The sequence below is a fragment of a genome, unplaced genomic scaffold (assembly GCF_019419815.1).
Source record: "Pyrus x bretschneideri cultivar Hongxiangsu unplaced genomic scaffold, Pyrus_bretschneideri_v1 Contig8, whole genome shotgun sequence".
NCBI lineage: Eukaryota > Viridiplantae > Streptophyta > Magnoliopsida > Rosales > Rosaceae > Pyrus > Pyrus x bretschneideri.
The window spans coordinates 7,179,173-7,197,250 of NW_025999820.1; the positions used below are offsets into that span (position 1 = coordinate 7,179,173).

Genomic DNA, 18,078 nt, shown 5'->3' on the forward strand with positions numbered 1-18,078 from the left:
AATACGAATTTTTGACTTTGGAACTATCACTCATAAAAATTTAGAAATGACACTCATTTACATGAACTTAAACTTCGGAATTAGAGATCCCAAATTATGAGTTTTTTTTTCCACACTAAAATTCTAATTTTTTTTTCCACAAGAAAATTGATTAGAAATTGTTTATGAAATAGACAAAAATATGGTCCCCCAACAACTTTTCGAGTGGGGAAATACATTTATCTAACAAGTTTACCTCACCGTAGTGTCTTATGTCACTGAAATATCATAAATGTCTGTGGATAGTGTAATAAATTGTTTCTTATAAGTTGTAGAAAATGTTAAGAAAACTATCTATTTGAATTATATAACGTGATTGTTGAATAAATTATTACTTAAATATTCATAAATATATTTATTTGATCATATAATTTACAACTATAAACTAAAAATTTATCCATGTAACATATTCTCTTTGAGATTTTAGCTTCTCCTCCTTTCCTTCGTTGTATTTAAAAACAAACAATAAGAAAAACAAGGCCATTTTACACACTTCACGCTCGTAGTTTACTCTCCTGTCTCTCACACACACACACACACTCTCTCTCTCTCTCTCTCCCTCTCTCTCTCTAGCTCTCAGCAAAAACCAAGTTGTGATCCCGTTGTTTCTGGACCTCCAGTGTTGTGTATGCACTCCTCTCTCTCCCTCTCACCTCGCACTCTATAAAGTTTCAGTCTTTCACACCTCGAACTCACTTTCCTGCTATTTTCTGATCCTGGGTTTCTGTTTTTGTAATGTGAGTACAGTGATTTCCGGTTCCTTTCGGCCGGAGAATGGCATATATGTGCGCGGACAGTGGAAATCTAATGGCGATTGCCCAGCAAGTCATCCAGCAGAAGCAGCAGCAGGAGCAGCAGCAGCAACAGCGCCACCATCACCACCAGCCGCCGCTCGGTGCTTTCTCCCTCACTCCATGGCCCAACAACAACCACCACACTCTCACTCAAAGCCCCAATTTGGGCTTCGGGTTGACCGGGTCGGGGTTTTCCGACCCGTTTCAGCTTCCGGGAAGTTCCGACGCCGGTGGGGAGCCTGGGTTTCCGTTTCCTAACTTGGATCACCACTCCGCCGGGTTTAGGTTTTCGGATTTGGGCGGCGGTGGCCCGGCCGAGTTCGACTCGGACGAGTGGATGGATAGCATAATAGGCGGTGGGGATTCAACGGATAGTTCTAACCTGCCTTCTGCTTGCGACACGTGGCAGGGGAGCAATTCTGATTTCGGTCTCTACGGCGCCGATCCGTTTCGACCCCACTGCCCGAGTCGACTCAGCAATCCCTGTTCTCCGCCGTCAGATCTCAACCGAGTCATATTCTCCGAGACTCAGAACCAATTGCCAGCGTGGACTTCACCGCTGCCACAGCAACTACACCAGGTTTCGGTAAAGGAGTCCAAATCAACCGACCCTCAGTCACTCCCAAACGACGCCGTCGGAGTGTCGTTAAGGTCGCCCGAGATCGAGTCAGAACCGCCGCTGCTAAAAGCCCTCCTCGAATGCGCCAGGCTAGCCGAGTCCGACCCCGACGGCGCTGTCAAGTCTCTGGTTCGACTCAGGGAATCGGTCTCGGACCACGGGGATCCAACTGAAAGAGTCGCCTTTTACTTCGCAGAAGCGCTGCAAAATAGAGTGTCGTTTCTGCAATTAGAGAAGAGCTTTACGACTGCGTACGACACTCCTTGCGAGGACTTCACGCTGTCGTACAAGGCCCTAAACGACGCATGCCCGTATTCCAAGTTTGCCCATTTAACGGCGAACCAAGCGATACTCGAAGCGACGGAGAGAGCTACCAAGATCCACATAGTCGACTTCGGAATTGTCCAAGGGGTCCAATGGGCGGCACTGCTGCAGGCTCTCGCGACCCGGTCCACCGGAAAACCGGTCAGTATTCGGATCTCCGGCATACCCGCTCCTTCTCTTGGGGATTCTCCGGCGGCCTCGCTAATTGCTACTGGAAATCGACTCCGAGAGTTCGCGAAGCTTCTGGAGCTCAACTTCGAGTTCGAACCGATTCTGACTCCGGTTCACCAGCTTGACGAGTCGTGCGTTCGGGTGGACCCGGACGAGGCCTTGGCTGTGAACTTGGTGCTCCAATTGTACAACCTGCTTGACGAGAAACCAACAGCAGTTCAATCTGCTCTGAAGCTGGCGAAGTCTCTGAACCCTCAGGTTGTGACTTTGGGCGAGTACGAAGCGAATTTGAACCGGGTCGGGTTCGCCAGCCGGTTCAAGAACGCATTGAAGTACTACGCTGCGCTGTTCGAATCGTTGGAGCCGAACATGATCCGAGACTCACCGGAGCGGCTGAAGGTGGAGAGGCTTTTACTGGGTCGACGAATTGGCAGCTTGGTGGGGCCGGAGCAACCGGGAACCAAAAGAGAACGGTTCGAAGACAAAGAGCAGTGGAAGTATCTGATGGAATGCTCCGGCTTTGAGCCGGTAGCCCTCAGCCATTACTCCGTCAGCCAAGCGAAAATCCTGCTCTGGAACTACAACTACAGTTCTTTGTATTCTCTAAGGGAATCTCCACCTGGGTTTCTCTCTTTGTCCTGGAATGAAGTTCCTCTCTTCACAGTTTCTTCATGGCGTTAATGGGTTTTGCTTCGATTTCGAAATCGGGTTATGGGGTTTTCGCCAGGTCTTTTTGTTCTGGGCCGGAGCCTGTTAGTTTCAGTACGCCATTGACGGAAATCAGAGATGGAACTCAAGACTCTGCCTTAGTAAAAACCTTAACAGTTAGTAGTTACCATCAGTGTTAATTTTGAGCTTTTTGGGTGGCAAATTGCTTGTTAATTTCGTAGTTTGGTTCTAGGTTTTTTCAACTTCCTCTGTTTTTTGGCTTCTTGGTTGGGGCTTTTCTTACAGGTTTGACGTTTAAAACTATGAAATATGACTAATTGTAAAGAAAAAAAAAAAAAAAAAAAAAAGGGTAATTGAAATGAAAGGGTAAAAGGTTGTTCTCTGTAATTCTGTCTGTAAATTTGAAGCTTGATATTGAGTTTAGTTTCCATTTGATTTCAGCTTAATTCTTTGAGTAGTGATTTTCACTCTCGTTTTCTCGTTTTGGACCCGTTTAATTTATTCAATTCAAGACTGGAAAATAACGACTAATCATACTTGTACACTCACTAGTGAGTATTTATTTTTTTAATTCGCTCAATAATATTTAACGCTTGTATTATTGTTTTAAAATATAATGGACATGTTTAATTTTTCTTAAAGACTTAAAAAACAAGGAACATGCCAGCGGACAAGTTTGAACCGGGGAGTTGAGAGTCGGTGATTTTATTGATAATAATTGTTGGGATAGAAATCATCTGATTGAAGTTGTTGATCAGGACATTGTTAGAAAAATTTGTAATATTCTTTTATCCTATGCAAAATCCAAATGATAGATTTGTGTAGGGTGCGTCAACTAATGGATAATTTTCAATTAAGACTGGAACTTGGTTAATGGTTACAGAGTCATAACCGACGGGATGAGAGTGGACAGAAGTTACTAAAGAAAATGTGGAAACTATTGATTCTCCCAAAGGTGAAAATGTTTCCTTGGCTTCTAATTCACTTATTTCTTAACAGCCAATATGCAAAAACTGTATGGAATTCATTTGGAATTCTACATAAAAGGAGGAATTATGTACCTTAAGTAAGGTTTTCTTTAAGGGAGTAAATTTGGAATGCTCGATGGAACCTGAAATCCATTATTGAAGACATAAAATGGCTGGGCTCTGAGTTCAATTGTATTCAGTGGAACCATGTGAACAGAGAAACAAATTTTGTAGCTGACGCCTTGGCATACCATGGTCTCACCTTATCGTACCTTCACTTTTGGGAGCATTGTTTACTGGCTTTAGCTCATATTGCTTTTAATTTTTATTTTATGGGAAACGGTTGTACAAGAAGTTTTAAGCTTTGAATGTAGCTCATATTGGTTCCTTAACTGTTGGATTATTGGTTGCTTATTCCACGCTTCATTCATCCAGCGCATGTCATATTATCAAAAGGTATGGAGTTGTGGTGGTATCCTAAACTAACATCACCCTAAACCCTAACTATCACCGCGTTGCTCTATGTCTCAACTTTCTCACATATATATAGAATTGCATATTAATTTGAGATACACAACGACAATGATTTATTCGGTGTAGGTAAGTCTCCCTCTCACAGTAGACTCGATATTTTACCTCCTTAAATTCTTAACTGGTGTCCACATTAGGGTTTTTCAATGCTTATGCAATAAGGCATCGGATTTTTCATTTTTGTGACTTGCAGAAGAAGTAAATGATCAAATCTGACAGTTTTAATTGCTTCAGTATTTACCAGGTTGTGCCTGTAAAGTGTCCTTCCGAGGAGGACGACCTGTAAGCAAAAGCAATCTGCTACAAAAACCTTTCTTCTCCTGCAGCGGAAACCTTTCCATATTCAGAGGCTGTTGCTTTCGGGTTTTGTAATCAATTTTCTTAAACCAGCGCAAAGACAATGACTTGGACTTCAAACTTCAAATCCATGGGTCCAAGTTATCTTCTCGATTTTAATATTAATGGCGGTCCCTTATAGTCTCCGATCAATCCCTCTCTCCCTCTAGATCTCGACCTCTCGAGCGAAGAGAGAGAGGGGGATTGAAGCAGCTGGCGAGGAGAAGCATTGCCTTTCCTGGTCAGTGTACAAAATCAATGGGGCCAAAAGCATGACAAGGAATGCAGTGGACTGCATGACAAATAATGCTGCTGCTTATGGTCCTAGCGATTGTGACAATTCAGGACTCAATTGTAAAAGGAAACGTTTGAGTTTATAGAAATTTGATATTTTGCCTTAAGTTAGGGTCCTATTATTGCTAAAAATCACAAATGTGGGGTTTGGTATAAGTCTCTTTCAATCTTTTTGCTCAGTTTACTTGTAGAACACGAACCCCTTCTTGAATTGTAAAAATGGACCCTTATTAGCCCGTCCACCCTGCCACTACAATGTGACATATCATTCTCACAAGTGGCGAGGAATGATCAAATGGTTGTTTGAAACTTAGAATTTGTATCTTCGAGCAAATGTGAGCCAGACTAGTTGATCATCAAAGTAATGTGTCAGTTTCGTAGCATTCAAAATACGATTGGTTCTTTTTGTAAATTCAAATAGTTTGAAATATCGCGTTATAAGTAAAACAAAAATAAGCTGTTTTTTATCTTTCTTAACTAATTAATTTAATTAGTCCAACAAATTGCAAATGTAGTGGCTCAACATAGTAAAATTTTTGCTGTTAATTACTTGAAAGAGGTATGTGTTCATCACTAATTGTCCCCAAGACCACCTGATTTGGTAACTTGACAGCTAAGGCACTGGTTAACCCAGTTATAATCTGAATGTCATGAACTAATAAATGGTGGAGTGGAAGTAATTGACAAGAGTTACCAGAGGTTATTTTTTTGTTACTCTATAGTTTATACAGTAAAAGGGGACTGGTGTGTGCGTGTCAAAGAGAACTCTTCTTGATATGCCGTGGCCGTTCAAACATTGTTATGTGACATGTGAATTTTCCAAAACGGCTAAGTGAAAGAACCCAAAACTTGGAAATTGGGGGTGCAATTTCTCCAAGAAAATGCCATGTGTGTATATTGTATATTGCACCTAGACATATTTACTGATTAAGTACATGTCGGAAGAATGCGTATACCTTATTACTATTGTTTAAGCTCAAGTGATATCGTCGTACAAACTCTCATAAATGTTTGGCTTCATGTGATTAGAATTTATTGTCTTAGCACAATAAAACATTGAATCTAGTATTTCAATCTATAAATTCTAAAGATTTATAAAGTACTTTAGTATTTAAAACAAAAAAATATAGATTTTTTTTTTTGAACAAAGATTTTTTCTTTTAGTTGGGATATAGATATAGTTGGGTTTAAAAGTTGAGAACTTTAGACAACGGTAATGGAATAGTGCAAAGAAGATTGAAGGGTTTAGTCAAAACCTTGACTGGTCTTTTGCAGCCAACAGCTGTTGATAATATAGGAAGCGTTTGCTTTGCAGTTTGCAATTGCACGACTCTCATCCGATCAAATCATACTTTTCACTACCCAAATATGAATGGAACTTCGTTGCTGAACAGATCAACAACAACCCCTTACAACCAATCACAGTCGTTTACAATCAATCACGGTTAGATATGTATTCAAGTTTTATTTTTAATCAAAATTTGAATACGTGTCTAGCTGTGATTGGTTGTAAGCAACAGCCAAGTCCAATTCCTCAAATATTTTAGGGTTTGGTTGGTCGTTCGCAAGAAGGATTTTCTTCCTTCTATTTTTTAACTCATTTCCTCTCAATTTTTAACACTTTTTTGTTTTATTTTTTTTTTTTTTAAAAGAAGTTAATACAAAATGTTAATGTCTGAATCTTATTTGTTCGGTTATGCCTTTGCTTACTCACTCACTGAATTCCAACTAAATTTTAAATTAATTATGACCTTTTAATTGAATGAATAGAGAAGGTGAGAAGAAAAAAAAAATGAACTCGACTGCTGCTGAAAGATCAGCAGCAGCGAAGTTCGATAAAAAAAAAAAAAAAAAACGAGAGAATCCTACTTCGTCTTGCCAAGGCTGGATTTTAGAATGTGCGGAGATGATGACATCATGCATGCTGCAACGGTCGTATGGGACCACCTTCCTTTGCACTTGTTGACTTGTAGTAGCATAAAAAAGTGACATGTCATCGATATGCATTGGCTTACTGGATCATGACTCATATTTAGTACCACTGCTGCCGAAAGTAGAGAGACTAAAAGGTTGTCATCGACGATATCATCTTACGTTTGAATCGACTGCAAATTGTAGTTGAATTCTATGGAATGTCCACACGGCATGTCTCATAATTTCCCTCCCTTTCCTGTAAAACTAGGTAACCCAAAGATTGTGGCTCTACTATTTTGCTGCAGCTGTGACGTAAAAAGTTCCCCGGTGAACTATTTGGTCACGTGAGTTTTTCGTATTTTGATCTCTTCTGATTTCACGATGTTCCAACTGTTATGAGAAAGTTGTTTTTTGTGGCAAACCAACTTAAATCTTGTGGATGAGAAGACTTTACGTGCACCTTTCAAGAATCGAAAAGAAGACCAAAGTTTTGAGTAAAATCTCAAACAAGGTGACACGATATAATTATTTTGGAACACTACGGTGACAATATGACAGTAGCTGGTTTACGTAAATTCTTAGTTCTGGTTTACACTCGCACACTACAGTGACGCCAAGGCAACGTAATAAAAAACAACTTTCTGTTGGGTTTAAAGGGTCCAGTTGGCGGTAGCCCATAGTTGTCAACAGTGGAGGTTATAGGCTGCGTTCTGGGCTGGAAAACATTGGGCTTTTTATCCTATAGAATGAACAACGACACCGACTCGTCTAAGCCCATACAATTTGTGTGGGAGCAGTTTTTTTTGTTTGTTTGTTTGTTTGTAGGCATGGGTTTGTTAACATGATAGATGTGAGCCACTTAGTACTACGGTCTCATAATATTTTTCTTCATTTGTAAGTGAGAGATTTTATATTCGATTCTCGTCAAAGATAAATTTTAACCATATTATTATTAGTCTATTGTGAGACTAATACTACAAGACTGTAACAGTATCAAAAGAATCAACAACCCAACTATGAGCTACGTGGGTGAAGTGATAATTCAGTTGTTGCTTGTATCATTAATTATTTCATTTTCTTAGGGTACGAGGAACTTAACATGAATTCATTGATTCCTGCCGCTTCTGTTATTGTTGCTAGGTTGGCTGCCGAGCTTGCGTTTGGCGGTATACTCACTGTAGAAGGGATCGCGATATAATTAGAGGCGGTGGGAAAAATCTGAGGTACTTTATTGCTTATCCAATAAGATAAAGCTACGCATGCTATTTTTTATTATTTTATATACTGTGGTGTGAAACCTTTCTTTCAACCAATAAAACCTGCCCATGTCGTTGCTCGTCCGTATCCCTTATCTTCTCCCGGCAAAAAACTGTGTCAAGATTCAAATATGTCAGTGCCGTGCGCACTTGAATGGCTACGTAAACACTTTTCTCTCCAAAATTCGATACGTGTCCCCACATCACCACGTACCACGACGTAAGAGTAAAGCTTCTGGTAGCATTCCTACAAGAGTCAGAGAAATCTAGTGACTTCCAAGATTTTTACACTGCGTGAGTGCATAAAACAACTCAAGTTTCAACCTCTGTGTCTAAATAGCAAAGGAGCGCAAATTTGAAGATGCAGAAGATGATCACCGCGATCAGATTAATTAGACCACAACCGCCAGGTTTGATATTCACGCCACCGCTGCCGTCAAACTTTGGCCGGAAAGCTACTGGAGTCCGATTCAAGCAGGCTGCAAGTGTTCACGTTTCTAGTGAGAACAGTAACATGGATGAGCAGCAGGAGGAACCTACTCTGAAAACTGGGTTAGTATATTTTCTTTTCTTTGACATATACTTGTATTTTTTTCAAATTCATGACTAGAAAAGATAGAACTTTGTGTCGATAACGTGGCTAATGTATCAACAATATGCCGATTATATCTTGGTTGATTTTAACATATTATTTATGGAAATTTTGGTTCTCGTCTTTTGATAGACTAAAATTTTAGGTTGAAAACTTTGTTAATTTGAATACTTTGATTAAAATATCAAATTTCAGTATTAATTAAAATTTTTAATTTCAGAAATTATTAAATTATTCTTAAAATCATGCACAGGTTAATACTGAATATGAATGTTTAATTGTTAAAAGTAAAATGTTTATTTTTATTTTTAAATAGTGGTGTGTGTTAAATTAAAAAAAGATACATTTCATTTCAAAATATGCGTATATAAATAAGAAAAAAATGAATAGATTCACTTTCTAAAATAATAAAATAGGTACCTTTTACATAATATATTTTACGTATATAACAAAGTGGTACAGTCGGTAAAAATAATAGAATATTGAGTTTGCTGATTGAAAATATTTAAAAAAAAAAGTCCAAAATCAGGAGAGGTGTACGTTCCTCAGTGGCAAAAACTTTGAGTGTCAAAATTGGTGGTTAAATCTGTTGACTAAAGTGTTTGTATATGAACACTATCAGAGACATTTTGTTGGAGTCTTTCGGGGTCGGGTATGCATCGAGGTGCGAGGACGAAGGATTTGGTGGGACATACGGGGCTAAAACGGAGCAGGCTCAGCTGATCCATGACGACCATCCGGCCAACGACAAGTCGCCGGGAAGTGAAGTGAAGGAGAAGGAGAAAGCCCGACACAAGACGAGTGCCTCTGCATAGATAAAATACAGCACGCTGCATCTGCATGTGTCGTTTGTTTTTTGAAGAGCAAATGCCAGACTCGTGTGAGAGTCTGGTTCGAGTGGTTAACTACTTGTCCTCCTTGTAATTTATTACTCAGCTTGTTGTAGGTGTATGTAAATATTGTGTTAATAAATAATTAATGTCATAGTTTTCTCGTCGTACGGCTGGACATAATTCACAATCAAGTGAATGGTTACAACACAGTGAAAGATTTTTTGCTACATAAGCAAAGTAAAGCGGTACACACTAGTACAAAAAATACTTTGGGTGACGTAGGTCCTTCGTCGTGCAAAGTCAAAAAAACGTCGCGCCAAAATTTGCGTGACGAAGCTTCGTCGCGCGACAGGCGTCACGCCACACCTGTGAAAGAAGGTTTTGCGCGACGAAGAAGTTCCATGCGTCACGCAAAGTGGGCTTGCGTGACGAAGGTGTGCGTCACGCAAAGTGGGCTGGCGTGACGAAGGTGTGCGTCACGCAAAGTGGGCTAGCGTGACGTATGTGTGCGTCACTCAAAGTGGGCTTGCGTGACGAAGGTGTGCGTCACGCAAAGGTGGTTGGCGTCACTTAAAGACACTTTGCGTGACACATACCTACGTCACGCAAACCCAATTTGCGTGACCTATGGAACTTCTTCGTCGCGCAAACTTTTTATGTTTTTATTTTTTTTTTTAATTTTTTTGACAAAAATATTTTTGATTTATTAATATTTTTGATATAATTTTTAATAAATATTGTAATTATTCTAAACAATAAACAATAAACCAAAAAAAAATTTAATTATAAACCATATATATGAAAATGTGCATACAAGATGTCTAAGCAAAAAAAGAAAAAACTACAACAAGTAGTCTTCTAGGTTTGAAAACTACTGGGTATCGGGTAGGTGAGGTGGCTGGGAGGTCGAAGGTGGAGTAAGATCAGGTGCTGGCAGCTGGATTTGGAGACCGGACACCACTAAGGCCTGTACAATCATACTCATCTGGGCCCTCATCTGTCCGTTCTCAGCTCTCATCTGCTCGTTCTCCGCCTTTATATGCTCGCTCTGGGCCCTCATCTGCTCACTTTGGGCCTTTATCTGCTCGTCCTGGGCTGCAAGCTGACCTTTAAGGGTTGTCACTTCCTCCTTCAGGGCGTTGACCTCTCCTGTGGTCGATTTAGAAGAAGAGGCACCCGTCTCACGAACCCGCGCCTTCCCCATACCCCGAACAACCTTGCCATGACGACGACCGTACTTTTGATCCAGGACCTCAGTCATGATCTGAAAACCTACATCCTCGGGTAAAGTGACGTCCTCCATCGGGGTTTCCAAGGGAAGTTGCGATGTTGCTTCTTGGATAACAGCATCGCCCTTTTCCACCATAGTAGCCTGTAATAATAAAGAAAAAACGTATAATGGTTAATAACAAAATATAAATAATATTTGAACGATTCATAAATATAAGAATAATAACAATTACATCTACTTACATGAAGCTGCTCAGCGATCTCATTGCCAGGTCGAACGTAAACGTCCTTGAACACGTCGATCTCTGGGAACTTAGAACCCTCCTGAAAAAAAAAAAAAAACCATTAGGAAAATTTTATTAATCAATAATAAAAAATAAATTGTATAAAATTTCAAAATTAATATACTTTTACCTGACGTCGTGTCTCAATCCTATACGAAAAGGGCTTCGAACCGGAATGGTGGAGAAGTGTCTTAGAGTCCCGAGCTTTCTTGCCAGCAACAGATTTCTTCTGTTAAACACACAATATACATGTTAGTGCGACTATTTGAAAGAAATTATTTTAAAAAGCTTAAAAAAATAACTAAAACTTTAATGAATTATTATTAAAATATTAAGTACATACCACAAATTTTGAGTCCGTAAAATGGTTGCAGAGCCATTCCCAATCCTCTGGCCGATCCTTCAAGTCGGATGGGCAACCCTGTAGGCGAGCAACCTCTGGATCATTAAATTTCTTAAAATGCGCATGAAGATCGCTCTTCCAATTTTTGTACCGATTTGCGAAGGTCTCGTCTAAGTAGGTGATGACCTCAGGGGATATGTCCTTAAAATCAAAATTGACCTACAAATAAAACAACAAAATAATAGTAAGAAATTTAATAATATTAAGATAATATACTTTGGTTTATAATATTTGTAAACATAATTAAAAAAATGATAAAAGGCCAAAAATTAATATACTAACCGACAACTTGTCTCGCACCAGTATCTTCGTCTCCTGAGGAATTTCTGCCCAAGTCTCCCACTGCATAGGACAACAATCCCGAATAACACAACCACAGCTAGTAGCGACGATGCTATGTTGCTGTGAGGTAGCCGCTCCACGATGTCGCGAGTCATATGCAATCTTGATCAAGGAGGCAGACAGACGTACATTCTGTGCCGTCTTCAGCATTCGATTAGGCCCCCTGGTTTTTTTTTAGCTATCCAAAAAAACTTAAATGGTGAAAATCCTAAGCTTAAATTTCTATACAAAATTTTGCAAAACCTCCCCTAATAGTATATCATTTCCCAAAACCTTAAAAAAGTAAAATAACAGTAATTCACAACCCACAACAAATTTTCACAATCATAAAAATAATAGTTTTAAAATGAAAAAAAAAATACAACGTAGTGAGAATTAGGAAAAATAAACTACCTGGCTGGGAGCCCCCATCCTCAACTCTGGATGATGAAGGCTCCAAATCGCGGCGGTGCCGATGAGGCCGCCGTGCACTGTGCGACTGAACCGACACTGATGACGTCGATGATACAGGCACCTGGGATGCCGTAGCAGTAGACTCAGTAAGGGGTGTAGTCTCCCCATTCAATGGAGCACTCACGGATGGAGCAGTAAATGCTGATAATGCGGGAGGCGCATTGGTCACACTCCTACGACGAGCGATCAACTTCGACATCTATACACTTTTTGAAGAAAGCATTCAACTCAACATCATTTGACAGACAAACTTATCAGTAAGAAATTTAACAAAAGAATAGAAAACAAAAGGCGAAAGCATAAATCTTTTCTCGCTAAAAAGAAGGTAAATGGCTTAAAAGCATGCCACACAAAATGCTGAAAGAATACCTTTTCAGCTTTGATAATATTTGCTTAATGGAATATAGGATTTCAAGGTTCAACCACCAAGTTCTTGATGAGAAATACCGGCAAACCACCACAAATGGTAGAATCATATCATCTCCCTTTAGTTTTCTTTAAGCCAATAGCACAAACTAAACAGGAATTGGACCCACTCACCCTCAAACCTTATAAGGAGGTGGTGTTATCAGACTCAAAATATCACACATATCTTATTATCCTTGGTACTTACTGTTTTTAGATTGTCATGAATTTAGCACAAAAAGTTATCAGCTTGCGCCTCTTTTTCTATCACATACAAATAATGAGGGTATACAAGTATGAAATATTTGGTTCCACTTTAATCAACAACCAAATTAGGATTACAAAAGGTTAGAATATAAAGGTCAGACATCATATGTTCGTAAAAGCCAGGTTAAGCACCCATAAGTTCCTTTTACAATTGAATGATTTTATTGAAACAGTGCCTAAGGGGCACAACTGATTAACTCAAGGCAAAAGATGATGCTTAACTTGTAAAGCTTATTGTCATGTGTTCGAGAGCAAATAAAGAGTCAACTAATGGATTGGGAAGTTGTAAAGCAGAATAGCTAGGCTCATAGCATGCAAAGGTCTAATTAAACCAATGTCATAACAATGGAACGAAAAGTTTCACATCCCGAAACTGAAACACACACTACACTGCTACAACTTAGAAATTAAAATGCCAATCATCTAAAGTTAGTCAATTCTACTTCACATATCACACATCACAACTTAGTCAATTCTAAAGTTAGTCAATTATCTAAAGTTAGTCAATTCTAAAAACTTCACATATCACACATCACATATCACATATCACAACTTAGTCAACTTAGAAATTAAAATGCCAATTATATAAAGTTAGTCAATTCTACTTCACATATCACAACTTAGAAATTAAAATGCCAATTATCTAAAGTTAGTCAATTCTAAAAACTTCACATATCACACATCACATATCACATGTCACAACTTAGTCAACTTACAAATTAAAATGCCAATTATCTAAAGTTAGTCAATTCTACTTCACATATCACAACTTAGAAATTAAAATGCCAATTATCTAAAGTTAGTCAATTCTAAAAACTTCACATATCACACATCACATATCACATGTCACAACTTAGTCAACTTACAAATTAAAATGCCAATTATCTAAAGTTAGTCAATTCTACTTCACATATCACAACTTAGAAATTAAAATGCCAATTATCTAAAGTTAGTCAATTCTAAATATTTCATTACTTTGGCCAGATTTTTCCTGGCCAGCGATTATTGAATAAACGACTTGAATTCCATCTAACATGACAGAACAATAATGATTTATCACTCTGTCAAAGTTGTGATCATCGTTAAACTTGATTATCAATTAAAACCCCACCCCCATCCCTCCCGAAAAACAAAAAGAAAAAATATCAAACATTATTAACCACACAAATGAAATGCCATTTTGAGTAGGACAACAAAATTTTGGTTCAGCTGGTATATGTTTAAGTACAAAAATCAAATTCTTCATGACAAACATGTGTTGATGTTTATATACAATCAGGGATTTTTTTTAATTTTTTATTTTGGGACAAGTGGAAAAAGCCTAAAACAACTAAGTAACAACTGGGATCGAGTGCAGGCCTATCCCGTGGTCATGAATAATCGGACATAAACACTCGAAGGCTACTCCAAAAGCTACGAAAATGTCTCTTTAGGCCCAATTTAGCAAAAGCAACACTCTACAACATTTTCCCATTTAGTTAGGTTACGCATGAATGTGTGATTATTTAGTGACAAACAAAAAATGGAATGAGTGGTGTCATTAGAGACTTAAAGACTAATATCCATACCAGTCATCCGCGCACAACAACGACCATACATCATATTTAGGCTTTGCGCATAGTGTAGGCATATTTAGTGACCAACCTCAGATTACAGGTACACCCAATTAGTTTGTCCTCTTATGCCAACACCCAGGGCCCAAAGACAGGCCCATGCCCAAGATGCCTTTTAAGGTTTTATTTCAGGTTAAGGAAACTGCTCAAGTAGGGTTAGGAATAATTAATATTTGCCCATCTTATAGAGCAAAATGATAACCATACCCAAATTTTCTTCTCATGTACACTCATGATTAATTTTAATCATAATTTTTGTTTAATCAATTCAGTTTCGGTGACTTAAATAAAAAGAGGTGTGTAGGAGAGAAAAATTAATGATGTGTGGTTATCATTGTGCAAATATGTTCTAGGCCTGCATTTGCTTTTACCAATTGTGCAAAGATCTATATCATGAAATAATAAAAAAATAAAAAAAAAAATAAAAAAAGGTGCACGAATACCTTTCTCGGCTAGTGTTGAAGTGTTCTTTTTCTTCTGGTTGGAAAAGTTGAATTGTTGTTAAGTCCAGAGGGATTGAAATGTCCTTCTCTCGACCTAGAACCTGAGGAAATAAAAAGTGAGATGTCAAAGTAATTCTTGTCAACCAAGAATGCCATATGTCAATGAAAAAAAACTATGCCTGCGCAAACAACAAGAATGAAATCAAAAGAAGAAAGCATTACCTTAACTTCCCGGTAGTGGACGAGAACTATGTGTTGCAGAGCCCTGCAGCAATGACCAAGTAAGTCAGACGTGAAAAGAAAATTTCACAATAAATTACTTGAATCATTAGCATGTGAGACTAAATGTTAACTGCATTTGGGTTTTCTTTAATTTTATTAGACAGGTATTAAAATGAACAGGCAGCCGTGGGTGCCTGCTTGTACTTGCAAACACATCCACAAACACTGCTAAGGCTTGAGAATAAAAATCTTTGATAGATTTGTAGCATATAACTCACTCTTCAAGCATCCAATAACTGCGCCTTTGGAAATTTTCATTTTCTTCCAGCCTGAAAGGATGTTCAATTATTATTCCTCTCCTCTCTCTTCCGCTTCCTTCTTTAGTGCATTACGTAGCTGCAGGCAAACATAAAAGAACAAATAAATAAAGTGAGAGTGTTCTTTTCCTCAGCCAACTTATATATTGCAAAGCAAAAAGAAACGCAACAGTCAATATAGTGCTTTGAGCAAATGTAATACTCAAGAATATGAATCTAACAAGCAACGGAACAGCTGACCTGGCGCTCAGCAAATGCAGCCTCCAAATCAAGTTCTTTAACGCTAGTTTTCTGCGTACAAAAATGAAGAACAATCAGTGAATGTCATATCATATATTCATAGAACACACTGCAATGTCACTGGAGAATCATTTACCAGAATCACTTTCGGTACTACAGTTTTCTTGTACTGGGCTGTTGTATATTCAACATTGTTTTTTTCATCGTAATCTTCAGGATCAGAACTCTGACAGTTTTTTGCCTTTGTATTTATCAGGATTAGCCTCCAAATCATTCAAAATCATTTGCTCAGCAACATGTATCTGCCACAACTGCATCAAGACGATAACGCTAGTCAATGAGTAGCATGATGGTGATAGTGAAAACTCAATTTTGATTTGAAGGACTCAAGACATACAAAGAATATCCATATACACAAACAAAGAATAGATTTGTGCATAATAGCAGTGCAGCACATCAACGCTTCCAGCCTGAAAGGATGTTCAATTATTATTCAACCACTTTGATTGAAAACAAAGGCTTTGTCAACAAATTAACTCTTGACACAAGCCACAAAAACTTGAGAAATATTTAGCATCTAATTGTTACCACCTACTTAATGAAATTCTAAAACAAATTTCTTTCCACCTCTGCTTTCTTAAGCAGCAATTTTTATTCAATGAGCTTTTTCCTTGACATTGGTGTGTCCTTGTACTTAATTTTGGAATTAAACAAGGGGGCTGACAGCCCACATTTAAGAAGCATTACGAATTCAACTCTCAGAAGGATCAATATATATCCTTTCCTTAAAATCTCCATTCAAGTGAAACCCTGCTTAATGTAAAGATATTTTGGAAGAAGGTGTACGTCACGCAATTCAAATCAGCTATTCAAATCAAATTTAAGAAGCATTTGATTCTTTATACTGCATTCGATACTTTCTACTGCATTTGATTCTTTCTACTGCTATTCAAATCAGCTATTCAAATCACACATTTAACATTTGATTCTTTCTACTGCACAAAGGCACTTCACCCATAAAATTCTAAATCGAAAGATATCAGGAAACCGAAAAACCAATGTTTGAATTCATCCGTATCGAATCAGCGTAATAACAATTCCTCACCAACCCATCAACAATCGAGTGTGCGTGCAGCAAAATCATAAAGTGAAACCCTACACTGAACTGCAATTTCACCCTAATCCCTAAATAACAAAAACCCATCGCAAATCACAAACCCTTACCTTGATTTTGGGACTTGATTCCCGTTGGCTTCAACATTCGTGTGGCTACCCGTCGTTAGAACGAGAAGGAAGAGAGAAGTCTATGGGAAAGAGAGAGGAAGACCGAGAGGAAGAGGATAAGAGGAAGAGGAAGAGGATAAGAGGAAGAGGAAGAGGTCTGCAATTTCCAACCAAAACCGAAAGTCTGCAATTTCCAACCGAAACCCAAAGTCTGCAATTTAAGCAAAACCGAGAGGAAGAGGATAAGAGGAAGAGGAAGAGGTCTGAAAAGAGGTCTACGGAAAGAAAAACCGGGAGGGAAAGAGGATAGGATATATGGTTGGAAAATTTGGGAAAATTGAAAAAAAAGCGCCTATTTTTTGTTGAGGACCGCCAAAATTATCAACTGGCGTGACGCAGTTTTACAATTTGACGTCACGCAAAGTGGTTTTGCGCGACGATTAAAGCGTCGCGCAAGGTTTTTTTTTTTTTTTTTTTTTTTAAGTATTAAAAAAATTACCAAAAATGTGACTTTACTCCTTTCAAGTTCAATTTTTATTTCACATAAACACCACAATAATATATTATTCTAAAAAAAACCCATAATAATTTTTTTTACATATATATCATTCAATTTCTTAAGTGTTATAAGTAGAAATTAAATAAATTAAAATCTACTTAGTAAATTCATATACCATTGCACTTGATGGGAAACACATTGTACGAAACTAGTTTCAACGATCCAACCGTCAAACTTGTTCGTATATGCTTCGAGATCGCATACGCCAAAAATAGGAAAAAAAAAACATTTAGAGATCAAGTAACGCGACAAAACTTTTCGACGGTTATAAATGAAAAATAACGATTTAACGGTAGTTTTAACTCCGATTTTGATGATTTTTTACAGCTACACTCCTTGACCCTATATGAATACAATGAACTAATTCGATCGTCAATTTAATGTACTTACACAAGTGGATACCACAAAGTCTTATGTTATACTTAATGAAAGTATTAATAAACTCTAAGTGTTAGTAAATCTACCATTTTGATGGGAAACACATTGTACGAAACTAGTTTCAACGATCCAACCGTCAAACTTGTTTGTATATGCTTCGAGATCGCATACGCCAAAAATAGGAAAAAAAAAACATTTAGAGATCAAGTAACGCGACAAAACTTTTCGACGGTTATAAATGAAAAATAACGATTTAACGGTAGTTTTAACTCCGATTTTGATGATTTTTTACAGCTACACTCCTTGACCCTCTATGAATACAATGAACTAATTCGATCGTCAATTTAATGTACTTACA

General features: G+C 38.1%; 3 protein-coding genes across 7 annotated transcripts; 2 read left to right on the forward strand and 1 right to left on the reverse strand.

Annotated features, from left to right (window-relative positions):
* The first annotated feature begins 516 nt into the window (after positions 1-516).
* On the forward strand, positions 517-3,062 carry LOC103941523 (SCARECROW-LIKE protein 7). The gene is made up of 2 exons (XM_009351730.3): positions 517-665; positions 787-3,062. The coding sequence occupies exon 2, from the start codon at positions 814-816 to the stop codon at positions 2,626-2,628; it is 1,815 nt and encodes a 604-aa protein (XP_009350005.2). The 5' UTR covers positions 517-665; positions 787-813; the 3' UTR covers positions 2,629-3,062.
* A 4,988-nt stretch (positions 3,063-8,050) lies between these two features.
* LOC125473087 lies at positions 8,051-9,507 on the forward strand. Its single transcript, XM_048575387.1, has 2 exons — positions 8,051-8,467; positions 9,130-9,507. Exons 1-2 carry the CDS (start codon positions 8,277-8,279, stop codon positions 9,320-9,322), a joined length of 384 nt encoding a protein of 127 aa, XP_048431344.1. The 5' UTR covers positions 8,051-8,276; the 3' UTR covers positions 9,323-9,507.
* Positions 9,508-10,124: 617 nt separating this feature from the next.
* LOC103960391 lies at positions 10,125-17,077 on the reverse strand. Of its 5 annotated transcripts, XM_048575405.1 has the most exons (13): positions 16,784-17,077; positions 15,957-16,029; positions 15,696-15,870; positions 15,560-15,610; positions 15,281-15,398; positions 15,003-15,045; positions 14,781-14,881; positions 11,993-12,258; positions 11,540-11,777; positions 11,198-11,416; positions 10,985-11,083; positions 10,814-10,894; positions 10,125-10,712 (listed from the first exon to the last, which is right to left on the reverse strand). In XM_048575405.1, the coding sequence occupies exons 9-13, from the start codon at positions 11,747-11,749 to the stop codon at positions 10,212-10,214; spliced, it is 1,110 nt and encodes a 369-aa protein (XP_048431362.1). In that variant the 5' UTR covers positions 11,750-11,777; positions 11,993-12,258; positions 14,781-14,881; positions 15,003-15,045; positions 15,281-15,398; positions 15,560-15,610; positions 15,696-15,870; positions 15,957-16,029; positions 16,784-17,077; the 3' UTR covers positions 10,125-10,211. The 5 variants fall into 5 exon arrangements, with proteins under 5 accessions (XP_048431362.1, XP_048431361.1, XP_048431358.1 ...); XM_048575404.1 differs by lacking the exon at positions 15,957-16,029 and having other exon boundaries at positions 11,993-12,251; XM_048575401.1 differs by lacking the exon at positions 15,957-16,029.
* Positions 17,078-18,078: the final 1,001 nt, after the last annotated feature.

Excerpts from the sequence above, each read along its gene's own strand:
- LOC103960391 (XM_048575404.1), bottom strand. The coding sequence starts at position 11,749 with ATGCTGAAGACGGCACAGAATGTACGTCTGTCTGCCTCCTTGATCAAG. Across the intron at positions 10,895-10,984 it reads GGATTGAGACACGACGTCAG|GAGGGTTCTAAGTTCCCAGA; the intron begins GTAAAAGTATAT and ends TTTTTTTTTCAG. Across the intron at positions 10,713-10,813 it reads AGATCGCTGAGCAGCTTCAT|GCTACTATGGTGGAAAAGGG; the intron begins GTAAGTAGATGT and ends TTATTATTACAG.
- LOC125473087 (XM_048575387.1), top strand. The coding sequence starts at position 8,277 with ATGCAGAAGATGATCACCGCGATCAGATTAATTAGACCACAACCGCCA. Across the intron at positions 8,468-9,129 it reads GAACCTACTCTGAAAACTGG|AGACATTTTGTTGGAGTCTT; the intron begins GTTAGTATATTT and ends GAACACTATCAG.
- LOC103941523 (XM_009351730.3), top strand. The coding sequence starts at position 814 with ATGGCATATATGTGCGCGGACAGTGGAAATCTAATGGCGATTGCCCAG.